Genomic DNA, 25,053 nt, shown 5'->3' on the forward strand with positions numbered 1-25,053 from the left:
CCACTGAGCCCAGCACTGATCCAGCAGTCAGCGGTGGTTGATAGTCTCCGCTGCAGCCTGAGCAGTACAATTAACCCGGGAGGAGAGTGCAGAATGAGCCGCTGTCTCCAACCACAAATGAAGACACCCTTGCGGATAACATGTCTTGCCGTGTGATTATCCTCCAAGTATAAGATATCGCATTCCTTTCGGGCCATTCAACGGCATTGTCGTTTACCTGTTTTTTCCCTACACCTCCTGGTGGCTGAATGGAAGCCGAGGGAGCGGTCGGGCTGTCGGAGGCCAGGGACGGGAGTCCTCTATCCGGGGCCACAGCATCCGATGATGCTGATACGGTCGTTGGGGTTAGCTATGGAATGGACGCCTCAGACATGGGTAGGTTCACTGTCATCACGTTCACAGTAATTTATATAATATGTTCTGTTGACCCTTTTTCGTTTTTAATGACATTCTATGGTGAATTTATTGTAAGCAGAAAGCACCGACTCATCTTTAGTAGCTAGCAGGGAGCTGCTAGCTATGCTAGCTGCTAGCTTGGATGAGGAGTGCAGGTGAAGAGACATACGGAAGGATTATTTTCACTTTTAGCATATAATGCTACATTCAAGTCCACCTGGCCGTTTACAAGCGTAATAAACCCGATTCAATGTATATGGTCATTGAGGGTATAAGTAACGTAAGGTTTTGACTGGAGCTGAATAACTAACTAGCATGCCGTGTTAATGAGCCAGGGGCGTACATAGGATTTCTGACCACCAAACCAAAGCAGATGATTAATTTTTTAATAGCTTGACGGAACATTAGACTGACCCACTAGACATTAAAATAGTCATATCAGGGATACCACCTGTTATATGTGTGTGTATCTACATGTACATAAAATGTAAAAGTAAGTAATTAACACAAATGTTATCTTAACTTTATTGATACTGCAAAAGTGGTCCCTTTTCAAACAGTTGTCACACAAGTGTAAAAAGAAGTTCACCAGGCATAGACCAGTATGACGGTATGATAAACCTGGGCAAAAATATTATAGTTTGACGGTTTCGCAGTATTGTAGTTACAGATCAAAAATGTATAATTTTGAAATATATTTATTGAAAAGACAAACGATCAATCTAAACATATATGATATTCATATGTGGAATTTAAACTACACTTTAAAAAAGTAAGATATTTTTTAAATAATAAATAAAATGCAGTTGTTAATGCAGTCTACTGTGGCTAATCCTGCAAAACACATCAAATGCAAGTAAATGCAATCAAGTGGCTCAAGTAGGTCATAACATTCATTCATTCATTTTCTACCGCTTATCCTCACGAGGGTCGCAAGGGGTGCTGGAGCCTATCCCAGCTGTCTTTGGGCGAGAGGCGGGGTACACCCTGGACTGGTCGCCAGCCAATCACAGGGCACATATAGACAAACAACCATTCACACTCACATTCATACCTATGGACAATTTGGAGTCACCAATTAACCTAACATGTTTTTGAAATGTGGGAGGAAACTGGAGTCCCCGGAGAAAATCCACGCATGGGGAGATCATGCAAACTCCACACAGAGATGCCCGAGGGTGGGGTCATGAATAATAAGAAAAAAAACGCATGAAAAAAAATAATGCTACATTACTATTTCATAGTGGCACTTTAGTTCCCGGGTCATGAGATTGTTGTTAGCAACTGTGTTTGTTGCTTGTTGTTCAGTGGAGAATAAACACTTGATACCACTTATCCACCACTCCCATCTCCTTCTCAATCACATCTCTGTGTGCGACTCGGATGAGTATATTTTGACCGCGCTGTATTTTACCGCTTTAATGTGAGGAGCCTTTTACACGCAGGTTCTGAGTGAAAAAAGATGAGAAACATATTTTTGCCCCTAGTCTAGCTCACAGAGAGAACACACTACCGGCCTTTAAAATCAGAGGACAGTTTGCCGTCTGTGTAAACAAAATAAGAGTGCCATAAAAATATCTTCCACATGCAGTAGGAATTACACAGGCATTAGAGTTTATTGAACATTTAGTAGCAATGTGTGCAGTAGCTTGACATTTCATTTGAAAAGTTTGCCAGTTTGTGACTAATAGATAAATGTGCTTTAATAATTTCAGACAAGTGCATTGAAGAGCTTCTGCTCCTCCACTAACAGTGTAAAATGAGTGTAAATGTAAATGCTGGAGCGCTTGTTTAATCTCACGTCTTGTGCAGAGTAATTGTAGTCTGCAGTGTCGTGTGGGTGGGACAGCTGGGCTTCTTCCAAGAAGCAATGAAAGCTCCTCATAACAAACAAGCGGCACGCTCCTACTCAACTCCCTCTCATCCTCAACCGCGAACACAATCCATTCAATGATGCTGTTGTCAAAACCACTTTTCCCTTAGGAAATCATGTAAATATATATATATATATATATATATATATATTAATCTCTTCCGGGGTCAAACTGTGGCCGGCAAGTGTCATGCATGCATGAAAACAGTCAACCACTACACTACAATATGTAGTATTAATCCTGGCTATTTTTACTGTTTATTCTGCTGTAGGGTAAGCCTGTCAGAATTGCTGACAGAAGCACAAAAGGTGATTCCATCTGCTGTGTCCTGGTGTGTCCTTTTCCTTTTGCATGCATACTCTCCCTCCTTTCTGTGTGTAAGATTTGGAGCTTCCGCCAAAATATTTGATGTTATGAAAGAAACAAAGGATGACGCAGTTTGCTAACGTCATATCACAACGCTGCTTGTGGCTACAACTATAATGAATGCAAGTAACTGCATCCCCACAGTCTACTTAGTAGAATAGTCGAATAGTCCTTTACAATGACAATAAAGGACTATTCGACTATTCTAGTCGACTGTGGGGTTGCAGTTATTGCATTCATTATAGCCTAGGCGTTTATTTACCTAAGCCAAAAAGTTAAATAGCATTCATTATATGTAACATTGAATGATAATTTTGGATCACATGAGGTTTTGTTAATAAGTATATATTACACAACATAGGAGCAACAGGGCCGATGTTGGTATGTAGCAAATGCTCAGCCAGCATTCATATTTTTAAAGCGCATGCAGAGGTAGCTGAAGATGCTGGATGCTGACTGCTCATGATACTTTAAATGCAGCTACTGCCATATTGGGGAGTTAAAACAAAAACTACATCCGGAAGTGGCTTACATTTTGATCTGGTGCCAATTGGAGACACCAGTGCACCCGATGACTATAGGAGACTCGGTGGTTAATTGAGTGGAGTCACGTCACACTTTTTAATTTAGTAGTTGTATTATTTTGCACAGTCTTGATATTTCATTTCATTTAATTGTCTAGTATTATATCCTTCCACCGTTGATGCTCAATGTAGACGTTTATTTTGATATTATGGAATTTTGCTTTCTCTTTAGTTCTTTAGCAATGTGCTCTGAAATCCACTTTGCACATGTAATTATGTTTTCAAATGCAAGTGTGAGTTTGAGTGTGAATTTCCACTTTGTTTGTGTGCAGGATTATACTAAAGCTCTTTATCCTGTTTACCACAAAATTTGGTAGCGGCGTGGGCCTGGGAAGCTAAGGAATAAGCTGTGAAATTTGGCAGCAAGATCTTGGATTATTTTTGTTTGTCTCTCACTTCAAATACTCCGACCTGTAGTAGACGGACATGGCTTGTTGTACAAAAAGTGATTGGGAAGTTTACATTGATCACTGGAAATTGCGTCAAATACCAATCACTCGCTTGCCGAATTTTTGATCCAGCTGTTGCTTTGTTGGTGTATAATGTTGTGGTCATTGTGTGTATTATCTGGAAGTGTGTAATAGCAGCATGTTGTTATGCAGGTATGAGATGCTTTGCAGTTTGAGCAGATTACACCCCACTGACTCACACCGGTCTAAGATGCTGTTCTCAGCAACAACACCGGCTGCTCGCTCACCCCAGTTTACCCCGGTCAGTGTCCAGCCTCCACGCTCCCTTCCAGTGTCTCTAAAAGGGCATTTGTCTCTCTTGGCGGACAGCTTTCCCCAATTTTGTAGGATCAGCAAGGATCAGCAAGCTCGGTTCTGAGCCAATGACTTGGTAATGAAAAAAATGTAGTGAAATTGCATAAGAGGCTGTCCGTTGGCCACAAGGACTGAGCTGTTTTCAGTTTTTCCTTCGAGAAAAGGGTGTGACTACCAGAAACAGTCCCTGAGCTCTCTCTCTCTGGTGGTGTCACCGTCAGCCAGTCCACATCCGTTCGCTGTCCTCCACTGGCCTGCACTTTGACCTAATTGTGTGTGCATCACTTTATCATAAACTGTTGTAAGACAGTTTAAGACACTGTTGGAAGAAATTTCTTTAAAAATCTTTAGAAATTATTTTAAGTCTTTTGTTTATTTTTATTGTGCAAGGTGACATGGTGCCATGTGCTCAGTGTGAGCAAAAGTGCTAGGCCCCGGACCACCTCCTCCAAGTGTGCTTCGGCCAGGGCAGTTACAGGGCACTTACACTAGTCAAACGGTAGCCTAACGCTAAAATGCGAAAGCTACAAGCGGACATTTAAAAAATCTGTTTATTATCAACTCCTATAAAGTTAGCAGCACAACCCGGACGTCCTTCTATGCACTTGGGGGTGTGACCAACCACAGCGGAGTGGGCCTGCCCAAGGCAGCCTGTAGGTGGGATACATTAAAACAGACTGTTTTCGCTGGAAGTACGAAATCCAAAGAAATACAGCTGAATAGGCGCAGATTCTAGAAGAACTAGAAAGCTTTCTGTGCTGGTTACTGTGTGTAGCTGCTCTACGTATAGGAGTCCACCACTCAATACAAGGGGCTAAAAAATTTGCATAATAGGTCCCTTTTAAGAAATGTCTGAGAGTCAGATGCAGTCCACAAAAGAGCCACATCTGGTTCACGAGCCATAGGTTCCCCCACCCCGGATTTAGCCATTTTTATGATTGAAAAGGCTTAACTGGGCCAATGATACATATATACAATTTGCTTATACGATACTTCATTTAGCCCTAAATCTTTTAGTTTTATCCCGAGTAAGCTTTTTATTCGGACTATTTTCTTGCTTGATGCCATTGGCCATGGTGGAAGAAGGCTGACCTCTCCAGCCTCTTCACCCTCACACACTCAGTGTCTGATGCAAAGGGTGTGATGTGGTCTGACAGCAGAGGACAGCACAGCTTTGACCTGCCTCGAATGTTGTGGAAATGAAGAGTCAGGAATACCAAGAGGAGCGTTGCTTAGAGGGGCTACTAAGTCTTAAGCTTGGCATACACTATGTGATTTTAGTGTCGTTTTTAAATTCCAGTTAATGGCCTGCAAGCTAAAGATTGCGTCTTTCACATCAGAAATAGCACCAAATAACTGCACCAGAGCCAGTGACAGCACTGTAAATCCCATTGAAATTTGTCTGTGCTTAAAGCTGACTTTCACAAGCTGTAAAAGGGGCTGCAGTGCTCTTGGTTGGTTGGTGTTCACTTTCGTCCTCTAATGCTTGTGTCAACATCTTCTTCACCTCTTACGAATTTTTATATAACCCTGCTAGCTATATATATAGTATATATATATAATTAATTTAAAAAAACGACTAAATGAATTAACGAAACACACTTATGGGCTACTAAATCAGGCTACTTCTTGGATGGATGGTATAAGATGCTCAAATGACACGGGGAAGGGATTGTTCCTTCGAGGCTATAGTGACGCAAACAGAGAAAAAAAATTATTAAGGCTAAGGGTGTCCCGTGGCGGGCTTTGCCCTTAGCTGCAGAGTCTTTTTCGGACTTTGGCGAGGGGGTTCTGCCACATGACCAACGTCACTTCTGGTCCTTCATCACACGCTGTTTTTGTGAGCTCTGCACGATGGATCTGGACGCTTCTGGATATTCTGGTCTATCAGTTGAATAGTTTTTCAGTATTCCTGTTTGTAGCGTGACAATATCAGATGTTACACACTCACAGATTCCACATTAGGGACCATGAGACAGATCATAAACATCAAATGAGATTAATAATGTGATGGAGCATGAACCAGCAGCAGCAGCGATGTAAGAGCTACGAGTGTGCAGCCTCTATCTTGTCTGCCTCTCGTGGACGCCCATGTGACCAAGCAACAGCAGAGCCACCCCTCCTCCTTTTCTTCCTCTTGCTCTCCATCGCACATGCCACATAGATTCACACAAGGTTGAACACACTAAAGCAGGCACATCCAATCACGCTGGAACCACATTTGATGGAAAAGGAATGAAGGAATGTTTTGAAATTAGAAGTGATGACGCAGAAGTCACTTCCTTACGTGTTTATTATTCTCAGTATTTCCATGTGAGAGCTGTGGTGTGTGATTGGCTGCTTCGGGTCATGCTTGACAGTGTATGTTATGCATTTGACTGCAGTTGTGATACAATGTTTGCATGCACGCATAGGTAACTGTGTGTGTGTGTGTGTGTGTGTGTGTGTGGAAGGTATTTTACCTTCCATCCAATCTTCCATCCAATCCTATTCCCTATGAAGATTTTTGAAAATCCAATCTAAAGCTCCCTTCACATCTGTGGTTCAGTACTCTGGTTCGCAGTTCACAAAGCCTTCATGCTGGTATTTTTGTGCGGCAGCGCAGTTTAAAAAAAAAAAAACAGACAAAGTAAGGACTTGATTTGGCAGCTTTTGTGACGTATTATGTGATGTAACTGAAATATTGCAATGCAAAACAGCGTCTGCTGTGTTGACTACATTGGTTCTGCTCTATTTAAAGGGGTCCTATTGGGCTTTTCCCCCACTTTTCTGACCTGTAAATGTTTTTACAATGTTGTCTACTTTTGTCAAATGATGTCAAAGGGTCGCATGATGAGGTTTGTGCATATGGATGGCTCGGCACCCTCAGTTTTACAGAGGTTTTTCTAACACTGAGTTCTACTGACATCAATGCGATCCAGACTTCTTTATATAGGCTTCAGATTGCCTGCACTCAGTAAAAGCGGACCAACGTATCTGGAAGTCCTCGGGAGTGCCTGGGAGTGTGACCGATCACAGCGGAGTGGGCGTACTGAGAGGAGGGTGGAGTAAATTAAACAGACCTTTTGGGTTGGATGCAGGAAGTCCATTGAAACACTGCAGAAAGAGATGCAGAATCAGGAAGGTCTAGAAAGCTTTCTGTGCAGGTTATTGTCTTAACTGCTATATTTGAGTCCACAACTCAATACGATTCACAATTTACAATAAAACTTATCAAGTATACTTTTAAAGCGTGCTGTCACAACATACACTCACACACGCAGAGCACAGAGACCGAACATCTAGGACATTTTCTTATTTGTAATTTCTGCTGTCATTTTAACACTGGTCTATGTAGCATTTGCATTTTATTTCCAATTGAGTCATCTGGTGCACACTGGGGTTCAAATGACACTTGACCAAACGAATGATACTGGCAGAGTTTAGCCAACCCAAACACAAGTGTGAACGCACTCTTAATATACATCCCAATCCACTTTCAGGTGTCCTTGCTAGTTATCTTATGACTACAATCCAATAACAATGTTTATTTTTAAAAACCTATTTCCTTATTTGTCCATCACACACACACACACACACACACACACACACACACTGTGCCTGTGTCCTGTTGCCATGGTGCTGCAATGAGGTCAACCAGCGTTTTTACGACAACGATACTCATACTATGTGCCAGGAATCAACATACGATACACTTTGCACGCATCACGTTCATGTGTGGCTCTGCATGAATGATTCTGTAATAAAAATTGTCCATCAACATTGTGATGTACAACAAGAATTGATGCCTGTTACCAACCTGGCCCAGATCAATACCAGGACTCCCAGAAGACAAGCTAAGTAAGGAGCTGTATCTGAGATGAGTGTTTATTTTCTTGCCAATATCATGGAGCTCTGGCTGGGATCTTTGCAGCAGTAACAAGAAGAGTGTTTGCTTTTGGGGTTAAAGTGGATTAAGGGTGAAATCTACATTTTCCAAACACTGCGACCTTTTCACTTCATCAAAGCGGATAAAGAACTGGCTAAAATCATGGTCAAAAGGACTTTGTTGCGTCTTGTTGCGGTATGCATTTACAAGCCAACTAATCAAACTGACAGGATGGTAATGGAATGATATTTGACTGAACCCTCATCTAGCAACTGTGCTATGAGATGAGCAATATTATATGCAATATTTATTTTTATTATGCAGATATTTTCAGGATGGCAACATCATTGCATCATTGTGAAAGAGATTACTGAAGATGACATGACTTGATCATCTTTTTCATTACTTTTCTCTTTCTTGCTTTCAGATGCTGCAGCAAGGAAAGCCTACATCACAGAGGTAAGTTACAAGTCCCCCCTTCAACGTAATTATACACCTCCACATTTGTAACCTTTAGTCTGGATTGTTACTGCGTAATACACTTCTAAAACTCTCTAAACCTGGGTTTAGAAAAAAACATATAGTCGGGGCCTTCTCCTACTCTCGAAATAAATAAATTGTGACATTTTCTGTTGTTTTTTACTGTTCAAACCCATATATGATTATAAACTGTAAACTTCATGTTATGTATTGTTATGTATATATTGTCAAAGCATGTTGGTGCTTTCAAGTGTGAAGTGAAATAAACAGTTCCTTTCTGTTCCATCATCTTGCTTTTGCTTGTCAGATGCCATCCTCCTCAGGTCTTCCTGGTCAAGGAAAGAAGATTGGCCACAGAGGGGTGGATGCATCCGGAGAAACGACTTACAAGAAGGTTTGTACACTCAGGCTGGATTAGGTTGGGCTTGTACACCACAAATGCTTCATGACTGTGATGGGTTTTTTTTTCCATCGCCACAGACAACATCCTCGGCCCTGAAGGGAGCCATTCAGCTGGGCATCGGCTACACGGTGGGCAACCTGAGCTCCAAGCCTGAGAGAGATGTGTTAATGCAGGATTTCTACGTGGTGGAGAGCATCTTTTTCCCCAGGTCCCCTCTATCGCTATGTTGAAATATGTTTTTTCATACATTGTACATAGTATATTTAAATAAGCTTTTGTTGTTTGCGTTTGCAGCGAAGGGAGCAACCTCACTCCAGCCCATCACTTCCCAGACTTCCGCTTTAAAACGTATGCTCCTGTGGCCTTCCGCTACTTCAGAGAGCTGTTTGGCATCAGGCCAGATGACTACCTGGTAGGACCACACCTACTGTATCACTTTTACTCTCAGCTACAATCGTCTTCATCTGTAACTTCACATCATAATTAGCTGGACCAGATGGGTGTTTGTGAAATTTATGCACCAGCATGGATTCACACCAAAGGCACAGTTGGCGGCTTGTCTTGAGCAGTGTGGGAGTCAAAATAAGGATAGACAGCTTTGTGGTGATGAGCCATGGTCTACCTCAGTTGCAATCAGCCTTTTCTGCATTTAAATACAGCTACATACATACAAGCATTTTAAAGATAATTTTGAACAATAATGAAACCGGCCATATGATAATGTTTGTGTTTGCAGTTTTCATTTTATGAACAAACATTGTTTGGCTTGGCTCAAATGTACTCAGTTTGGGTGTTTTCCACTTAGAAATAGTACTGCTTCATTAGTCACTGCTAACAACACCCTTTTAGATTTAGGCAGCAACAAAATGGACCACTGCAGCAAAGTGGAGACTGGTTTGGAGACTCAGTTTGTTTCTTGGTATGACACACTTCCATAAATTACTTAAAAGCTTAGTTTTGACCAAAGCGGTTTGGTTTGTATATACAAGAGTCGCTCAGCAACTAGTTACATGCACATGCTCGGAGAATAAGTTGTTGTTCATAGCTAAACTGAGGATGGACATCATCGTACCCGCTCTCCCACGCCCACCCCCCACCCTTCGTCGTATATCCCAACCACAAGGTAACTGTGTAAAGTTCACACTCGATGCCCTTCCCCTCCAGCTCAAGCTTGACCAAGCTGCACATAAACACGGTAGCAAGCAAATAGCACAGATGCAAGGCACGTTCAGGGGCATTGGGTCATTACACTTTTTATTTTGACAATACTGGCGACCCTCAGAAAACTGGCTCCATGACCTACCCAGTTGACAATCACTGATATCGAGGCTAAGGCACAGCAACATTCTGTGCTATCATTGACATGTTTTTTTTGTCATTTCTAACTGTGTATCCTCTAAAATTTCACTAATGAGCGACCAACAGTGGTTTAATTCACCCATACACGGTATCTCTTTGGCAAGCTTGGAACCCTGGTTAACCAGGAACTAGTACCTCCTACCGGTGGAATGGGAAATGCATCAATAACGATTACGTCTGACCTGTTGAAGAACTTTGTCACCATCTTTGTGTCCTTGTGTTTATTTGCAGTACTCCCTGTGTAACGAGCCGCTCATCGAACTGTCCAACCCTGGCGCGAGCGGTTCTGTCTTCTATCTCACAAAGGATGACGAGTTCATCATCAAGACGGTTATGCACAAGGAGGCGGAGTTCTTACAGAAGCTGCTGCCGGGTTACTACATGGTAGGAGAGCACACTGTGTGCACCATAATATTATATAATACGGTGTGGTTATTAAGCAGAACAATATGGAGCTAAACTGCCTCATTAAGGAGACACAAGTGCAGGAAGGTTTAGGGGGTAATATTTTTGGATCTAGGTTTTATGTAAGGAAAACCTCAGTATGACTTCCTCTCTTTCCTCATAAAGCAGACATAACAGCTCTGTCGTCTCCGATTCAAGCCTCAGGCCACGTGCTTTTGTAAGAGTCTTGATCATAGTTTCGTCATTGTAACATTAGCATAACGTCTCTTCCCTGCTCTCCTCTGTGTCTGCAGACTCATTTTTAAATGAACCTCATCATCAAAAACTCCATGTATGACCATGCCATATCCATGCCTGCAGCATCTTAGCTTTATGTGTGGCAAGTCTGCAGGAATTCAGTTAATCACTGAAGAATGTTAGTCAGTCACCGCAGTCCCTTTTGCCAAGTACTTTTCATTCTCTTACATTCATTTGTTTGTGTGTATCTTGTAACCAGAGAGATTTTTTTGATATGTCAATCTTTAAAATGATTCGCTGTTATACTAATTTAGTGACAGTCCACACCCTGATGATAAATACAGTAAACCTCGGATATATCGGACTCGGATATATCGGAAATTCGCTCACAACGGACAGATAAAAAAGAACCGATTTTTCTGTAATGCATTTCCAATAAAAATTCATTGCATATATTGGATTTTTTATAACGGATTTCGCCTATTTCGGACAAAACTAGTGGGAACAATTGAATCCGATATATCCGAGGTTTACTGTAGTTCCATAATACCAAATTGTATTTAAATTTTGCAGCAATGTAAGTATAATATATGAAGTTAGTTTGACATTTTTTGGAACATTTGCCTTTTTAGGTCCTACTGTAGACTGCAAAAACTGAAATCTAAGCAAGGTCTGGTTCAAGAAGGCTTTTTCTGAATAGAAGATCAAATGTTTTTCCCCCTTTTTTGTCTTACTTTCGGGTCAATCCGTTGTATCTCTGCTTTTATTAGTGCAAATTCATTCAACATGGGAAGAGCCTAGTCAGAAAATACCTTGTTAGTAGAAGTGTTTGTATATGCAGTCAGCTCCACATGTCTGCTGCAGCTGACTGCCTGATGGCCGATGGCCGACTGAGCAGGCTGGCTCTGAGCTGCATACAGATCACAGTGATGTAACCACCTCTCTCTTGCTCTCTGTTGTTTCTCCTCTCTCTGTCTTTTGTGATATGCACCTTCCTCAATGACATTTCACGTCTTATCACACTGCCCGCTACTCAGTGCAGCTTTCTCAGCGCTGTTAATCCTCGGCCGCGTGTGCACTTTCACATCCATGCCCACCCTCGCGTTATCATGTGTTGGCGTTGTTGGCATCATCTTTTCCTCCGCCTCTCTTCGTGCTGACACCAGGGTTGTGATTGGATGAGGGCACAGGATGCTGAATAGCTATCATTATGTCGCTGTATACTTCTTGCCACCAGTTCCTCTACTGAAGTCCACATTTGTGCATCTCGACTGTCTCCCTATCAGCTTGAGTTGACCCTGGATATAAGCATACCCTTCTTTTTCTAGACATGTTTGTAAAATAAATATTTTTCAGCCTTTGTTTGTGAAATAAATAGTCTTATATTTGGTCAATACAGTATTTGGGAGTTAAGTGGCAGCAAACCTTCTATAGAGTCATACGCTGTGAACCACTGGGGACATGTTGGAGAGATGCTAGGTACTGAATGAATTCCAGTGTCAAGCCCATTGCTTTAGTTGTAACAATAATCTTCCGTTTCCTCCTTCTAGAACTTGAATCAGAACCCTCGCACTTTGCTGCCCAAGTTTTTTGGCCTCTACTGCGTCCAGTCTGGGGGCAAGAACATCCGTGTGGTGGTGATGAACAATGTCCTGCCCCGCGTCGTCCGCATGCACCTCAAATACGACCTAAAAGGTTCCACCTACAAGAGGCGAGCGTCCAAGAAGGAAAGAGAGAAGGCCAGGCCCACATTTAAAGACCTTGACTTCATGCAGGACTTGCAGGATGGACTGATGCTCGACCAGGACACGTACAATGCACTGGTCAAGACCCTGCAGAGAGACTGCCTGGTGAGTTTGGGTCATATTCCCTGTATTGACCATAGCCTGGAGACATTATAAATCCTTAATTAACTGTACAGGTAATAATTTAAGTAATATTTTATAATCTTAACTGTCATACAGGTTAATAATATTAAAAATATGTTATTTCATTGGTTTAAAACAATAAAAATGTGTAAAAACAACCGCTAATACAATGTAAAACCTCCTACGAAAACACTACTTTTGATAACAAATAGCACTAAGTTAACATTGAGTAATTCCACTTACGGCACTTCAAGTAAATTCAAATTTGTACCCGTCACTTGTTTAGGATGTGCCTTATTTTGTTATGAGTGTCACAAAATCGCCACAGAAAAAGCAAAATAGATGTTTTTTTTCCCCAATAGTCAATTAGATAAAAAATTAAGTGCCGTTATAAATGACCACCTTACATAATTATTCATACATAACACATTCAGTCTCCAATACATATATAATTCATGTGTGCTTGCTTAAGCATCCTGTGTGTGACATCCACATCGCCAGGTTTGATTCCCTCTGGCGCTGACACCGTTATGCACTCTGGATAAAAGCCATCTTTCTCCCCATAAGCCGTGCGTTCTTAGCCTGTCATTACATTAGCCTGTGTTTGCACGTTTTCTTCAGGTGCTGGAAAGCTTCAAGATCATGGACTACAGCCTCTTGCTGGGAGTTCACAACATGGACCAAGCAGAGAGGGAGAGACAGATGGAAGGCTCCCAAGGCGGCAGCGACGAGAAAAGGCCCCTGGCCCAGCAGAAGGCCTTGTACTCTACCGCCATGGAGTCCATCCAGGGAGGGGCTGCCTGCGGAGGGACCATTGACACTGAAGACACGTGAGTATATCCAGTGGCACATGCCAAAGGCTGGATACTACAAGAATGAGCATAGGTTCAATTTAAATTATTTTATTGATGAGCCACAGGCTCTCCAATTGGGTGTAGCTTGACTAGGTTTGACAGGCTTACAATTCTTGAAAAGTGCTTGGAACTGTGAAGTGGCAAGATCTCCTTGCAGACAGGTAGCACATTTGTTCCGAAATGTGAATGCCATGTGACCCAGTTGTGACCCAGCACTTGTGCAGCCCCAAACCATGACACTACTCCCGCCATGCTTGACTGGAGGCAAGACACAATTGTCTTGGTACTCACTTGTGTAGTTGATTGTATTGCCTGCTCTTATGAAATATAGGCAGATATGCTGTCATAAAAATAGTTTCTAAAATGTGAGTGGTGTACTTTTTGTTCATTTTTTCCATTCCTTGTTTTTTGTCTTAATCTTTCTGTGTTTGTATTGTAGGATGGGTGGGATTCCTGCTGTCAATGGAAAGGGAGAAAGGCTTCTTCTTTACATTGGCATCATTGACATCTTACAGTCCTACAGGTGATCATGTGATGGGAGGTTATATCTATGTTTTATACACACACAGAACTGTCGACAATAATATTGTCTGTCATTGTTGTGCAGATTAATCAAGAAACTGGAGCATACATGGAAGGCTTTGGTGCATGATGGAGTAAGTTTTTTAATGTACCGTACCCTGGAGAACACACTAACTCACTGCATGATCAATTCATGTTTAAGAAGACGCAAACCACCATTTTCAATGTCTCCCTCTTTTTGTCTTACTCATTCCACTCTCTCGCACACCCTGGAGACACCCTATGTGTCACTACAGTTGTTGGGAATACGGCATTCATTCTTTCTTTTAAATGTTTCACTCACTCGTCACAAGATAAACTAATGAATATATGTACTTTTATCAGTAAGTTTCTTTCCTTTCCAAAATGTTTGCACATGACTGTGAATTACATTTGTGGTACTGCCTAAAGGTTGTGGTTAAATTGCTTTGAAAGACATGTTAGCTTATCCAGTATGTAATGCAAACAGTATATCAGATATCTGTTTTATAATCATTTGAACAATTAATTGCTAAGTCTCCCCTGTGACCCTGCAGTGCTTAATGTGTTTTCCAAACAGTTGCACGGGCCCGGATGAAATTGCAGCATGGGAAATTGCAGTATGCCGTAGACTTATCACCTGTCACTCACAGGACTGTTGCATAGATAAGGCAAACAAGTATATTCACACTCACTTACATACAAACAGTCAATGAGCCAATAAGCATTGGCTCATGTATTGGACCTCATTCAATTATGCAAGTGTCAGCCTGTTAGAGAATCAATAATGTCTACTACATTGTCTACGTCTGCCTGTGTTTATGTGTTTATGGGTTTCTAGTGGCTGGACCCACAGATAACGTGGACCTGTCATGATAACCAATAAATCAATTAACCGCATGGTACATAAAAACAAACTTAATAATTTCCCTGCCTCTCTATATTGACATGTGCATGCGTGTTTGATTTCCTCCTCCTCTCTCTATACCAAACAGGTCATTGTGATGAGATGGAACATTTGTGTGGGAAAGTATAGCCAGAGAACACAATATTCTGTGTGCCTTGAAAATTTGTGTCAAAATTGTGTAAAATGGCCGATACTGAAGGAGTTGTCTTTTTAAAAATGGCTGTTGTTGAATGAGGTCATGGAAAAAATGGTCCCGTAATAACGTTGACGTTCTTCAGCAATAATTTGTAGGACAATTATTGTCCAGCAACATTTGTTATTGTGACAGGCCTACCCACAGACATAAATTACTGAAATGGGACACAAGAGGAACTTATAGATGCCTTAATCTGTTTAATGCCATTAATCTCCCTCTCCATCTCTCCCCTGTAGGACACGGTCTCAGTCCACCGACCTGGCTTCTACGCTGACAGGTTCTTTAAGTTCATGAGCAGCACCGTTTTCAGGAAGAGCTCTTGTGAGTTCATATTACTTTTGAGACCTTACATAGTCAAGCAGAGCTGCAAGGGAAGGGCAAAAGGAAAAATACAGATAGAGCTCAAACTGCCTTATTAGGTGCTGTGAGCGTTTCTCATGCCTTTGTTTCATGTTCTCGTGAAAAGATCAAGTGAATTGACCCTTTAAATTCCCTTCCATTGTAGTATCACAAGGTGTATCATGACTCTCATACATGATTCATGATTGGCTGCGTTGTTGCTGATGTTGTCTTTTTCATGTGTATTGTGCAGCTTTGAAATCATCTCCATCAAAGAAGGGTCGGGTCTCACTGACGGTTCCAAAGTGTGGCGGCCCTGGTGCAGCTTGGTCCGCCAGCCAGCTTACATCCGAGAGAGACGAGAACATCTACGACCTGAGAGGCGCTCGCAGCTTCCCAACCCTGGAAGATGAAGGTAAATTAGGTACATGTGCATCTCCTATAAGATTTTAGTGTGTGTGTGTGTTTATGTATATATATTCTGATCTACTAATTAAATTTCTACTACATTATTCTTTTCTGCACTCTGTGTATACAAATGCCCCAGGCCTAGTGCCCACAAGACAGTGTTTTTCAGAACGAGAAATCTTGTAACATTTTAATCTCTTTGTTTTTATTCCAGGGCGACCAGATCTTCCATGCACACCTCCATCGTTCGAAGAGGCCACCACGGCGTCCATCGCCACCACCCTCTCGTCCACCACCTCTCTGTCCATCCCTGAAAGATCTCCCTGTGACACAGTCGAGCACCCACGCTACAGGTAGCGTCACACTTTATAGTGTAGTGTTGTGGACTGCCACAACACCACTGACAGTTGATAACCTGATTGCAATTTAATTCTAAATTCAAATTTGTTGTTTTCGTAGCCATTGCCTTAATATTTGTCTCTCTAATTTGTTGACATGTTGCTGTTTTTTTCCATTGGTCAGTCAGATACCAATGATTGAGCTCCATTAGGTCATGAGTTCTGCCTCACAGATTATTTTAAAAACAAACCCACGACCCTCGTGAGAAAATGAATGAATGAATGAATGAATGAATAAATGTAGGAGTTCAGTTGAATGAATTACTGTCTGGTGTAAGCTTCACTGAAACTAAATGGGGTAACGATATTGGGTTTCTGTATAAAAGACATAGATGTGTAAATTGCTTCAGTGATTTTCCGCGATTTTGCAGGATTTTAAAAAGAGGTTACATATTTTGATTGTTACATTTATCTCCAGGAGACACACCCAGTCTCTCAGCCATGATGGAAGGTAAGTTAACATAGCGTCAATGCTAACATATTTTATGTTAAGACCTTTGTATGTGTTTTGTGTGGGGCTCTATCACACTAAGTGTGTTACATGTGTAGGACCCAGGAGGAGCTGCGTGTGCGTGAAGAGGACCAGCAGACCATCACAGTGGAGGTGGAATTAAAGAGACGCGACAGTGAGCCCACCATTTCCATTCTGCAGGCTTCATCTGACCCCAGGTACAGCAGGAGGGCCACATTGCCATTATAGACGATATAGTTGAAGTTCAAGAGTCACACCACTGAGGTCATACAATTAGGAATTTTACTATAGTTTTTGGGCAAAATGTGAGTTTTAATTGTAAATTGATTGAAACAGATTATTTCTGTTGCCTCCGGTATTAATAATCTGAACAGTAATTACACATAGTGTGCTTGACATTGTACTTGATGCATTGCATTCTGTCAACATGAAGTATATAACGTATATAACCTCAGTATGGAGTAAATACAACAAAAGAGGCCCCCATGCTAGGGCTGCTGACATTACGACCAAGTAAAATTATGAGAAAGTGGTCATGTGTGATTTTCTGAAAGAGTCTTTTTCCAGGGTAGCACAGCTAGGCGGGCAATATTTGGGGGAACCAGGAATGAGATGTAGGGCAGTGGGACGGACAGTCCCGAGGCAGCTCTCTTGAAAGCTGTGATGACCTGATTTGTGGCACATTTTAACCTGATTTTGTTTTTTTAATTAAAGCACTGATGGAGTGGTTGTATTTCGGAGGGAGACCGGGTTATAATCTCTTAACCCTTCTATTAATCATGATGATAGGTGTCTCGGTTAGAGGGAGGATCAGGGTGAAGGTTTGCTGGGGGTAACCAACTGAAATAAAAGGACTGATACAAAGAAGCAGTGGTGAGACATATGGCCTTGGGCCCTGGATGGAGCTTGCTTTAGAGCTAGACAATGATGGGATTTCCACGAATGAACCAACCAACAAATTGACCTGAATCTGCTCAGTCGTGTGACCTGACCTGCTGGGGAATAGGTTGGATGAGAGAAAGTAGGATGACAGAAGGAAGACATAGCCAAATATACAGTTCTTGTATTTAATATTATTACATTGTGCAGGTGAACATTACGTTTAGGTCAGTGTACCTCTACCATGCACAGAAAACGATGCATGGCAACATTATTAAATCAGCCAATCAGGTCAAGAATAGGCAGTTTTTTTCCTCTGGAGGCACTAATATTTCATACGAGAGCTGATAAGGCAACTCGGATGTGCATAAATCTGTGTTTCTCGCCAGCTACAAACAACAAAGGATCATGGCTACACTATACTACTATATATATATATATCCCAACATGCTTACTCTTTTTTCCCACAGTGAGGCTCAAGAGGATGAGGCTGCTGCAGTCTCTTCTCCAGTCCTTGAGGCCTCGCCCGCTGCTGTCGCTCATCCATCCGAGGCAGCCGGGGACGCTTCATCCAGTCCCAAACTGGAGGCGGCAGCAGCGGCAGCAGCAGTTGTGGTAGTGGAACCAGACAGGTCCAGCCATATGTCAGGCTCAGGGTGCACCAGTCAGGCTTCGGTGGATGATGATGACGATGTGCCAGTCACCGACATCTACTTTGTAAGACAATGTACACTTTAACTATCATTACATTATGTTGTGTCTGATGATGTTGAGGCCGAGCTGTGTGATGCTCTGCCACAGAGTTGTTGACAGGTGGCATAATAGTCATGGACATTCAGGCCGCAATGAGTGTGTGCAGTACGTGGTGCATTCAGTTAGATAAACTGACTCGTTCTCTGAGCGGAGTAATAACAGCATATGGCCCATCTTCTTACTGTAAACTTACTTGCTGTTTTTGTCTTTAAGGTCCCATATTATGCAAAATAAATATACTTAATAATCAATAATCTAACAGTAATATGTGTCCCTATTGCCTGTTTATGAGCACTACATGTGAGAAAAATCTCACTGTGTTTCTATGCCATCATGAAGGAAAAGGCTCTTCATGGACATGATACCACCTCTATACTGGCAGACAGACATGGGCAGATACAGCTCATTAGCATTAAAGCTGTAGACACACAAAGTACAGCTTATTAAAGGCACTTTTTTTTTCTCAAGAGCAGCACACTTTCAATACACATGGGACCGCTGAGACTTTAATTGTGCTTAAAATAGTATAATGTATGACCTTGAGGTGGGTTACACATACAGTACAGTATAAAGATTACATACACCAAGATATTAATGACAATTTGGATTGATACTGTTTTTGTTTTTACCTGAAAGTTTAGCAAACATTTTTACCCCTGTTCATTCATACGTATCTCTCGCTAGCTACACGACTACAATCACAAGAGTAAACACTGACTTGGTTGTGCAGGCTTACCAACAATATCATCATCTCCTGGCATCTGTGGTTGTTTATTAATCAGTCATGAAGGTACAGATGAAGGGGAATTTCTCTTTTCCATTCTCACCTCAGCATGCCGTCTTACTCCTGTCGCCTTCTACTCCCTCCTCCTTTTCTTTTCACCTCCCCTTGTTTGTCCATTTGTCATCCTATGCGGTTGTTGTCAGTTTCCCGATGGAAGGACGTGGGTGGTCTCCCCTCTCCGACAGAGGGGCAAATGGCTGTCCAGCTGGCCAGTAAGTGAGTTAGATGGGCCCAGTTCTAGAAAGTGGCAGCTGTGTTAGATGAGATTGGTGTCGTGCTCGTCCCTGTTTTTGGCATTGGTCAGACCCAGCTTAAGGCTGCATACATGTAAATAGAAGGTGGAAAATACAGTGGAAGCGCCAAAGTTGAACACAGTCATTCTGTGATGACTGTGACTGTGATTGACTTCCAAGTTGTTCAAATTTCCATGCATATATTACATATGTTGACATCATCAAACCTGTATTACCACATCAGGCAACATTGAAAGGTTCAAGAGAAATTAACCACCGCCCAATTTTCCTGAGGGAATTCAACAGGGATTCATATTATATTATTCTATTATAATATTATAGTATTATATTATAATATTAATAGTATTCTGTCTGTCTGTCAGTCTAAAACTAAAACTAAATACTACTCACCCTGACAGGCAAGTGATGGGGAACAAGAGGTGTTCATAGGTATTGCAAGAATTATTAAAGCCTTGTGATATTTAATGACTTATTATTAATGGACTAGCTCAAATTGTACCGACCATGTTGCAGTATGTTCCATCTGTGGTTCTATGGTTATCATTACATCTTTCCTATTTGTTATCATTGGTAGGTACTATCTACGGCTACATTACCAAAAAAAGTGTGTGGAGTTAATCCTTTAGATGTTTACTGAGCTGAAACCCACCTTTTAGATCAGGGTTTCACAAACTTTTATAGATCCTCGGGACACAGACTTACAGAAATATATTACCAGTATTTATAGCCATAGCATAAATACATAAAACATAAATGGATGATCAAAGTAAACAATAGACATTCAATTACTACAACAGTTGTGAGTCCAAAAGACATTTGCTAAAGCATTGCGTGTTTGCTTGATGATCAATAAAATAGATTTCAACGTTGTACTCATTAAAGCAATGACCAATAAAAATTGACCCGCCATCCGTTTAAGGACTAAGTATCTCCTCCTATTGGGCTAGACAACTTATGAATCAACATGGAGTGTGATTTCAGCTACTTCCAATCAACATTTGCATCCACACCATCTAACGCTAAATTGTCCTCCCTCACATATCAAAGTTTCCAGTATGTCTGGGCGACACTTCCCTCCTTTACATCCCTAACTTTCATTTCCTGTCTTGTCTTTTCTTCTCCTGCGATCTCCTGCATCTCTCTCCTGCCTGCAACCGCCGCTTATCTCTGTGCCACTGGCCTCTCCTCTGTCCCTTTGGCTCCCTCTGCTGTGGTTGGCGTGTAAAAAAAAAAAAACAGCCTCCAGAGGACAGGACCTGGGTGTACTCTCCGCTACACTATGGCTCAGAGTCTAAGGCCCTGCCAGATGGGAATTGTGAAAGAGAGACAGTAAGTGAGAAGCAGCCGACTAAAAAGTAAATTACATAGTGCTAGAAAATCCTTCAGACAGGAAACTTTGGGATACTACAATGCTTCTCAAGTTCGTAAAAACCTCCCTTACATTGCAGCATCCATCCCTCATTTGGTAGACTGGTGCAAATGGTCTCCATGTGTGACCATTTAGTCCACAACCAGCCATCCTGTGTTTCTCCAACAACAGGCAGCATGCATTATGCCATGTCTTGTCATGCCCATACTGACAGATATACACACACACTAAACTCAAATGATCTCAAACATAGTACAAACAAATAATCAAAATATCGGTTTTGAAATCTGTGGGGTGACCTGAAGGATGTCTTTGTACAAGATGTGCCAAGACATAACAGATTAGGAGTGCTCTTGCCAGGAAGAGTGGGCAAATACTTCCAAGTCAACAATCCAACACATAGCATTTTAGGGTGTGCACGCTTATGTTCTCAATTTCAAATTATATTGTTTTATATTATATAATTATATATTTTTTACACTCTGGAACCTCCAAAGTAACACAATGTAAAGTGAATGAATCTGTTCCAAGCCATTATAAAACTGTTTAGGCCATGTTTAAAGTAATGTTTGTAAGTAAAAAATACTGTAAGTTAACTACATGTAATGAAGAGAGAACCCAGTGAGATACATTTTTTCTTCTATGATTACCATCACACTTTTCCTCTTTGCCATCACTGGCTCTTGTCTTTGTTGATTATAACAAATAATCCAAAGAAAAAGTGAAACATACTGTGGAGTTAATCCTTCAGATGCTTACTGATCTGATTTATTGTGACATGTGGGATGAGTCCACATTTACTGTATGACTTTTGGAAGTTCCTTTGTATGTATTTCTATATTAGTACATTTTACGCACCAACTCTCTCATCTGTCCACTATGTGTCTTCAACAGTAAACCCTGCTCTGTGACTGAAGGGCGTGACGGTCTCAGCAGTGAGGATCATTCACCTGAAGTCCAAACCTCCTCATGGTAGCAGCGGATTTCTTGTTGTCTCAAGAGGGATTTTAAAAACGAACCAAGGGGAGAAGTGACTGGAAGGTCCCAGAAAAGGGAAGGGGAGGTGTGAGGAAAACTTCAGTCCCTGCCATTTTACATATGATACTTGTGTTTACGTGTGACATAGTACAAGTAAAGTTGTATGTTATATGTTTGGTGTGACACACCACACTAACTTATGTCGTCTTGCACATGAACTCAACATCTAACAAGCCTATCTTGTTTGTCTCATGTGCATTCATGTGGCAGCCATATAGGAGTAGTGTGGATTTCCATAGTAACCTAAACAAGACACTTTATTGCAATTTTATTTAGTCACTGTGTTGTCATGATATTAACTCACATCAAGTCCCCTCATTTGGGGCAGGTACCTCTCCAATGTGGCAGCCTCATACATGCATACATTGGTAAGGAAAATGGGGCATTTAGGGACACTCCGCCATTCCGCCACCCCATGCAAAGGTCATGTGGTCGGCCAGTCAAGTTACCTAATATTTACAAAACATGATGTTTAGGACAGACATTATAAAACGCATGTTGCTTTTATTTAAGCTTTATATCAAAATGTTTTTTTCAGTAGTACTGTCAACGGATGTTTATTTCTTTAAATTTTTTATTTTTATCTTTTTTTGTGTCTGTTTGATCCAAAGAACCTTGATTATATAACTGCATCTGCGGGGGAAGATTATTCCAGATCAGACGTTTCACTTTTGAAATTTCCTCCAATAGTGGCCTCCACTACAAAAGATGTTGTGTCTTGGTAAATTATGGGGTTGTGAGGAATAAGCAAATGGTGGTAGCTGCAACTACCTTGGTTGATAGACATTAAATTGAAGGCTGCTCCTCGCCAAAACAACCTCACCAACCGAGTAATGTTCATGGTATTTCGGATAAGTGTTACTGCACCCTGTAGTTTCTTGCGCAGTATTGAAGATGAGCCCATCTTTTCCCATGATTAGTGTTCCAGTAGATTGAAAGGTGCTCACTTCACAATTCTGTGTGCATCCATATTTATTAGTCTGGTTTGGAAATATTGTTTAGTAGTCACAAAATGAAGACAGTTTTGGCCACTGGTCTCATTGCCACTGTTTTCAAAAATATACTAATATTAGTTAATTGTATTACAAATATACATTTGTCCAAATAAAATTTTGCCTCCCCCTCAACAAAGGCCTTACCCCTGATAGAGTCCTAGTAATTGGGAACAAAAGTGAACAAACTTTAACCTTGTAAAAGCGAATAAACAATTTTATTTATTTAGTTTAAAAGTGTTTAATGCGTTTGACTGGGAGGGGGAAATGCCCCTGCCCCAAACCCAACGGCTTACTCGTAATAGATGCCTAGTCCTCCCTGTAGTTGAGTGAATAAACCAACTATATGAGAAAACACGTAAATGAACATCCCATGATAGTCTTCCAGCCTGGCCCGTTGTTTTGGTCAATTACACTGGCATTACCATGTACTTTTACATATACAGTACAGTAGTACTGCAATGTTTTTTTTTACTATGTTGTCGCCCTAACTTCCACCAGGTAAATGTTTCCTAATCTCTCTCTTTGTAGACATAGCACATCAGTGGTAGTATTTGCAGTTCAAAATCGTATATACATATATACCTGTTACTTCTATAGTATATAAATGAACAGGGATGAGACACAGTAGTTTTGAAAAGCGATTGAATGTTGTTCTACTAACTGTTATAAAGAAGACCTGAAAATGGTGGCCAAAATAAACATGCATCACATGACACATTTGTGAGATAAATAGTTAGACAACATTGTTTTTGTTTTTTTTGTTTTTTTTTAATATCCAAATCTCTTTGCATATTCTAAAAATCTTCATGTAAGACTTTTCGTTTTTTACAGTGGGACCTCCCAAGTCAAACAAAAGTAGTGGCTTTCTACCAAAATTGTATGTGATGACAAAGGTAGAACCAGAAATGGGACCAGAAATGACTACTAGTTGTTGATATATTTTTTTGTTGAAAGATATTTTCCAAAAAAAGAGTCTTGAAAGAGAGAGGAGGCTTATGTCTTACTGGACAAGGTCGTCTCTATTTGGGTCCAGCTAGCACAAGCTAATGAAAATGACTAGTAGTTGTAAACAAAATGGCTATGCCAAGAAACATTGACTTTTACTGGTTGTTGTTCTATCATACAACACTTATTTCACTTGCATAACCGTGAGGAATGTTCAAATGTTGCTTAAAACATGGTCCCCACAGTTGGTAAAGGTTTTAGAATGGCCTCAGCTTGACCTTGAAACATTAATGTTTCCATTGCTTAGAAATGAGACCGACTGGTTGTGTGACTTTGGAGGTTCCAGTGTATTTTAATCTAGTCTCGGAAATGATCACTCAGTGTATGTTTCTGTGTGTTTTATCTGTAACAGAAGCCACTTTGTTGCTCATGATGTGTAATCAGTGCTGTCATCAGATGGTGACCATAGCAGCAATATTTCCTTATTTCATTTGAATTGCCTTATTATGGAAGAAATGTAAATGTAATACCATTGTTTATTTATATATTCTTTTTTTTTCCACATGTGCAGTCGTATTTATTTTTCTTTCTCATAGTTGTGCTCCTGAGAATGTGTACATAGAAATTCTAAATACATATATAAAGATATACAAATATATTTTCCATCAGAATTTGAGAATATTATTTTTGTTTGGTTTTATTTTTGCTGCTCGACAAAGAGATAGTTTACTGAGTCATATTCCTCAGTGTGTTTACTGAGAAGCAGCAGATGTGTATTTATGGTGTGTGACCACATCACAGCTGTTTCTTTGTAAAACAAGCCAAAACGATTTGTGGGTTTTACTGTACATGCAAATCAGTAGGGATTCTTCCAAAGTGTTCAAGCTGTGTTGTGTGTGTTTTGTGTGTGTGTTTTCCAGTCGCCGTGTGTTCCTCCCTTCTTCCAATCGGAAGAGTCCTTCACAGAGACATAGCATGGTTTCAAAATGAATAATGCAGATCAGAATTGTGTATTTATGTATATCTGTGTATATTCATCTATTTATACCAGAGGATAAATAGATGGCTGTAAGTGTGTGTGTGTGTGTGTGTGTGCGCGCGTGCTTGCACGCACGTGTGTGTGTCGGGACTCAATCAGAATGAATAGAAAATAAAGCAGTTCTATGAATTGTCCAATGCATACCTTGTGTCAAGTGGTTTTATTGATGACGACAACTCCAACTTTATTGCACAAACACAAGCAATCACTATCACTATTTGGGAATTCCAGTCACATTTGGTTTGGTGTTACATTATTACATCGTTAGTGCTACATAAG

The 25,053-nt window shown here is 40.9% G+C and overlaps 1 protein-coding gene across 4 annotated transcripts; it reads left to right on the forward strand.

Moving 5' to 3' along the window:
• Positions 1 to 8: 8 nt before the first annotated feature.
• pip5k1ca (phosphatidylinositol-4-phosphate 5-kinase, type I, gamma a) lies at positions 9 to 24,908 on the forward strand. Of its 4 annotated transcripts, none has more exons than XM_058074278.1 (18): positions 9 to 375; positions 8,280 to 8,311; positions 8,640 to 8,726; positions 8,813 to 8,943; positions 9,030 to 9,147; positions 10,326 to 10,478; positions 12,287 to 12,586; positions 13,226 to 13,434; positions 13,898 to 13,981; positions 14,066 to 14,114; positions 15,338 to 15,422; positions 15,694 to 15,864; positions 16,063 to 16,201; positions 16,665 to 16,697; positions 16,796 to 16,915; positions 18,068 to 18,314; positions 20,628 to 20,717; positions 21,652 to 24,908. In XM_058074278.1, exons 1-18 carry the CDS (start codon positions 249 to 251, stop codon positions 21,652 to 21,654), a joined length of 2,178 nt encoding a protein of 725 aa, XP_057930261.1. In that variant the 5' UTR covers positions 9 to 248; the 3' UTR covers positions 21,655 to 24,908. The 4 variants fall into 4 exon arrangements, with proteins under 4 accessions (XP_057930261.1, XP_057930262.1, XP_057930264.1 ...); XM_058074279.1 differs by having other exon boundaries at positions 10 to 375; positions 15,694 to 15,855; XM_058074281.1 differs by lacking the exon at positions 20,628 to 20,717 and having other exon boundaries at positions 10 to 375.
• The last annotated feature ends 145 nt before the right edge of the window (positions 24,909 to 25,053 follow it).

This window comes from Doryrhamphus excisus, chromosome 5, assembly GCF_030265055.1.
Source record: "Doryrhamphus excisus isolate RoL2022-K1 chromosome 5, RoL_Dexc_1.0, whole genome shotgun sequence".
NCBI classification, from domain to species: Eukaryota; Metazoa; Chordata; class Actinopteri; order Syngnathiformes; family Syngnathidae; genus Doryrhamphus; species Doryrhamphus excisus.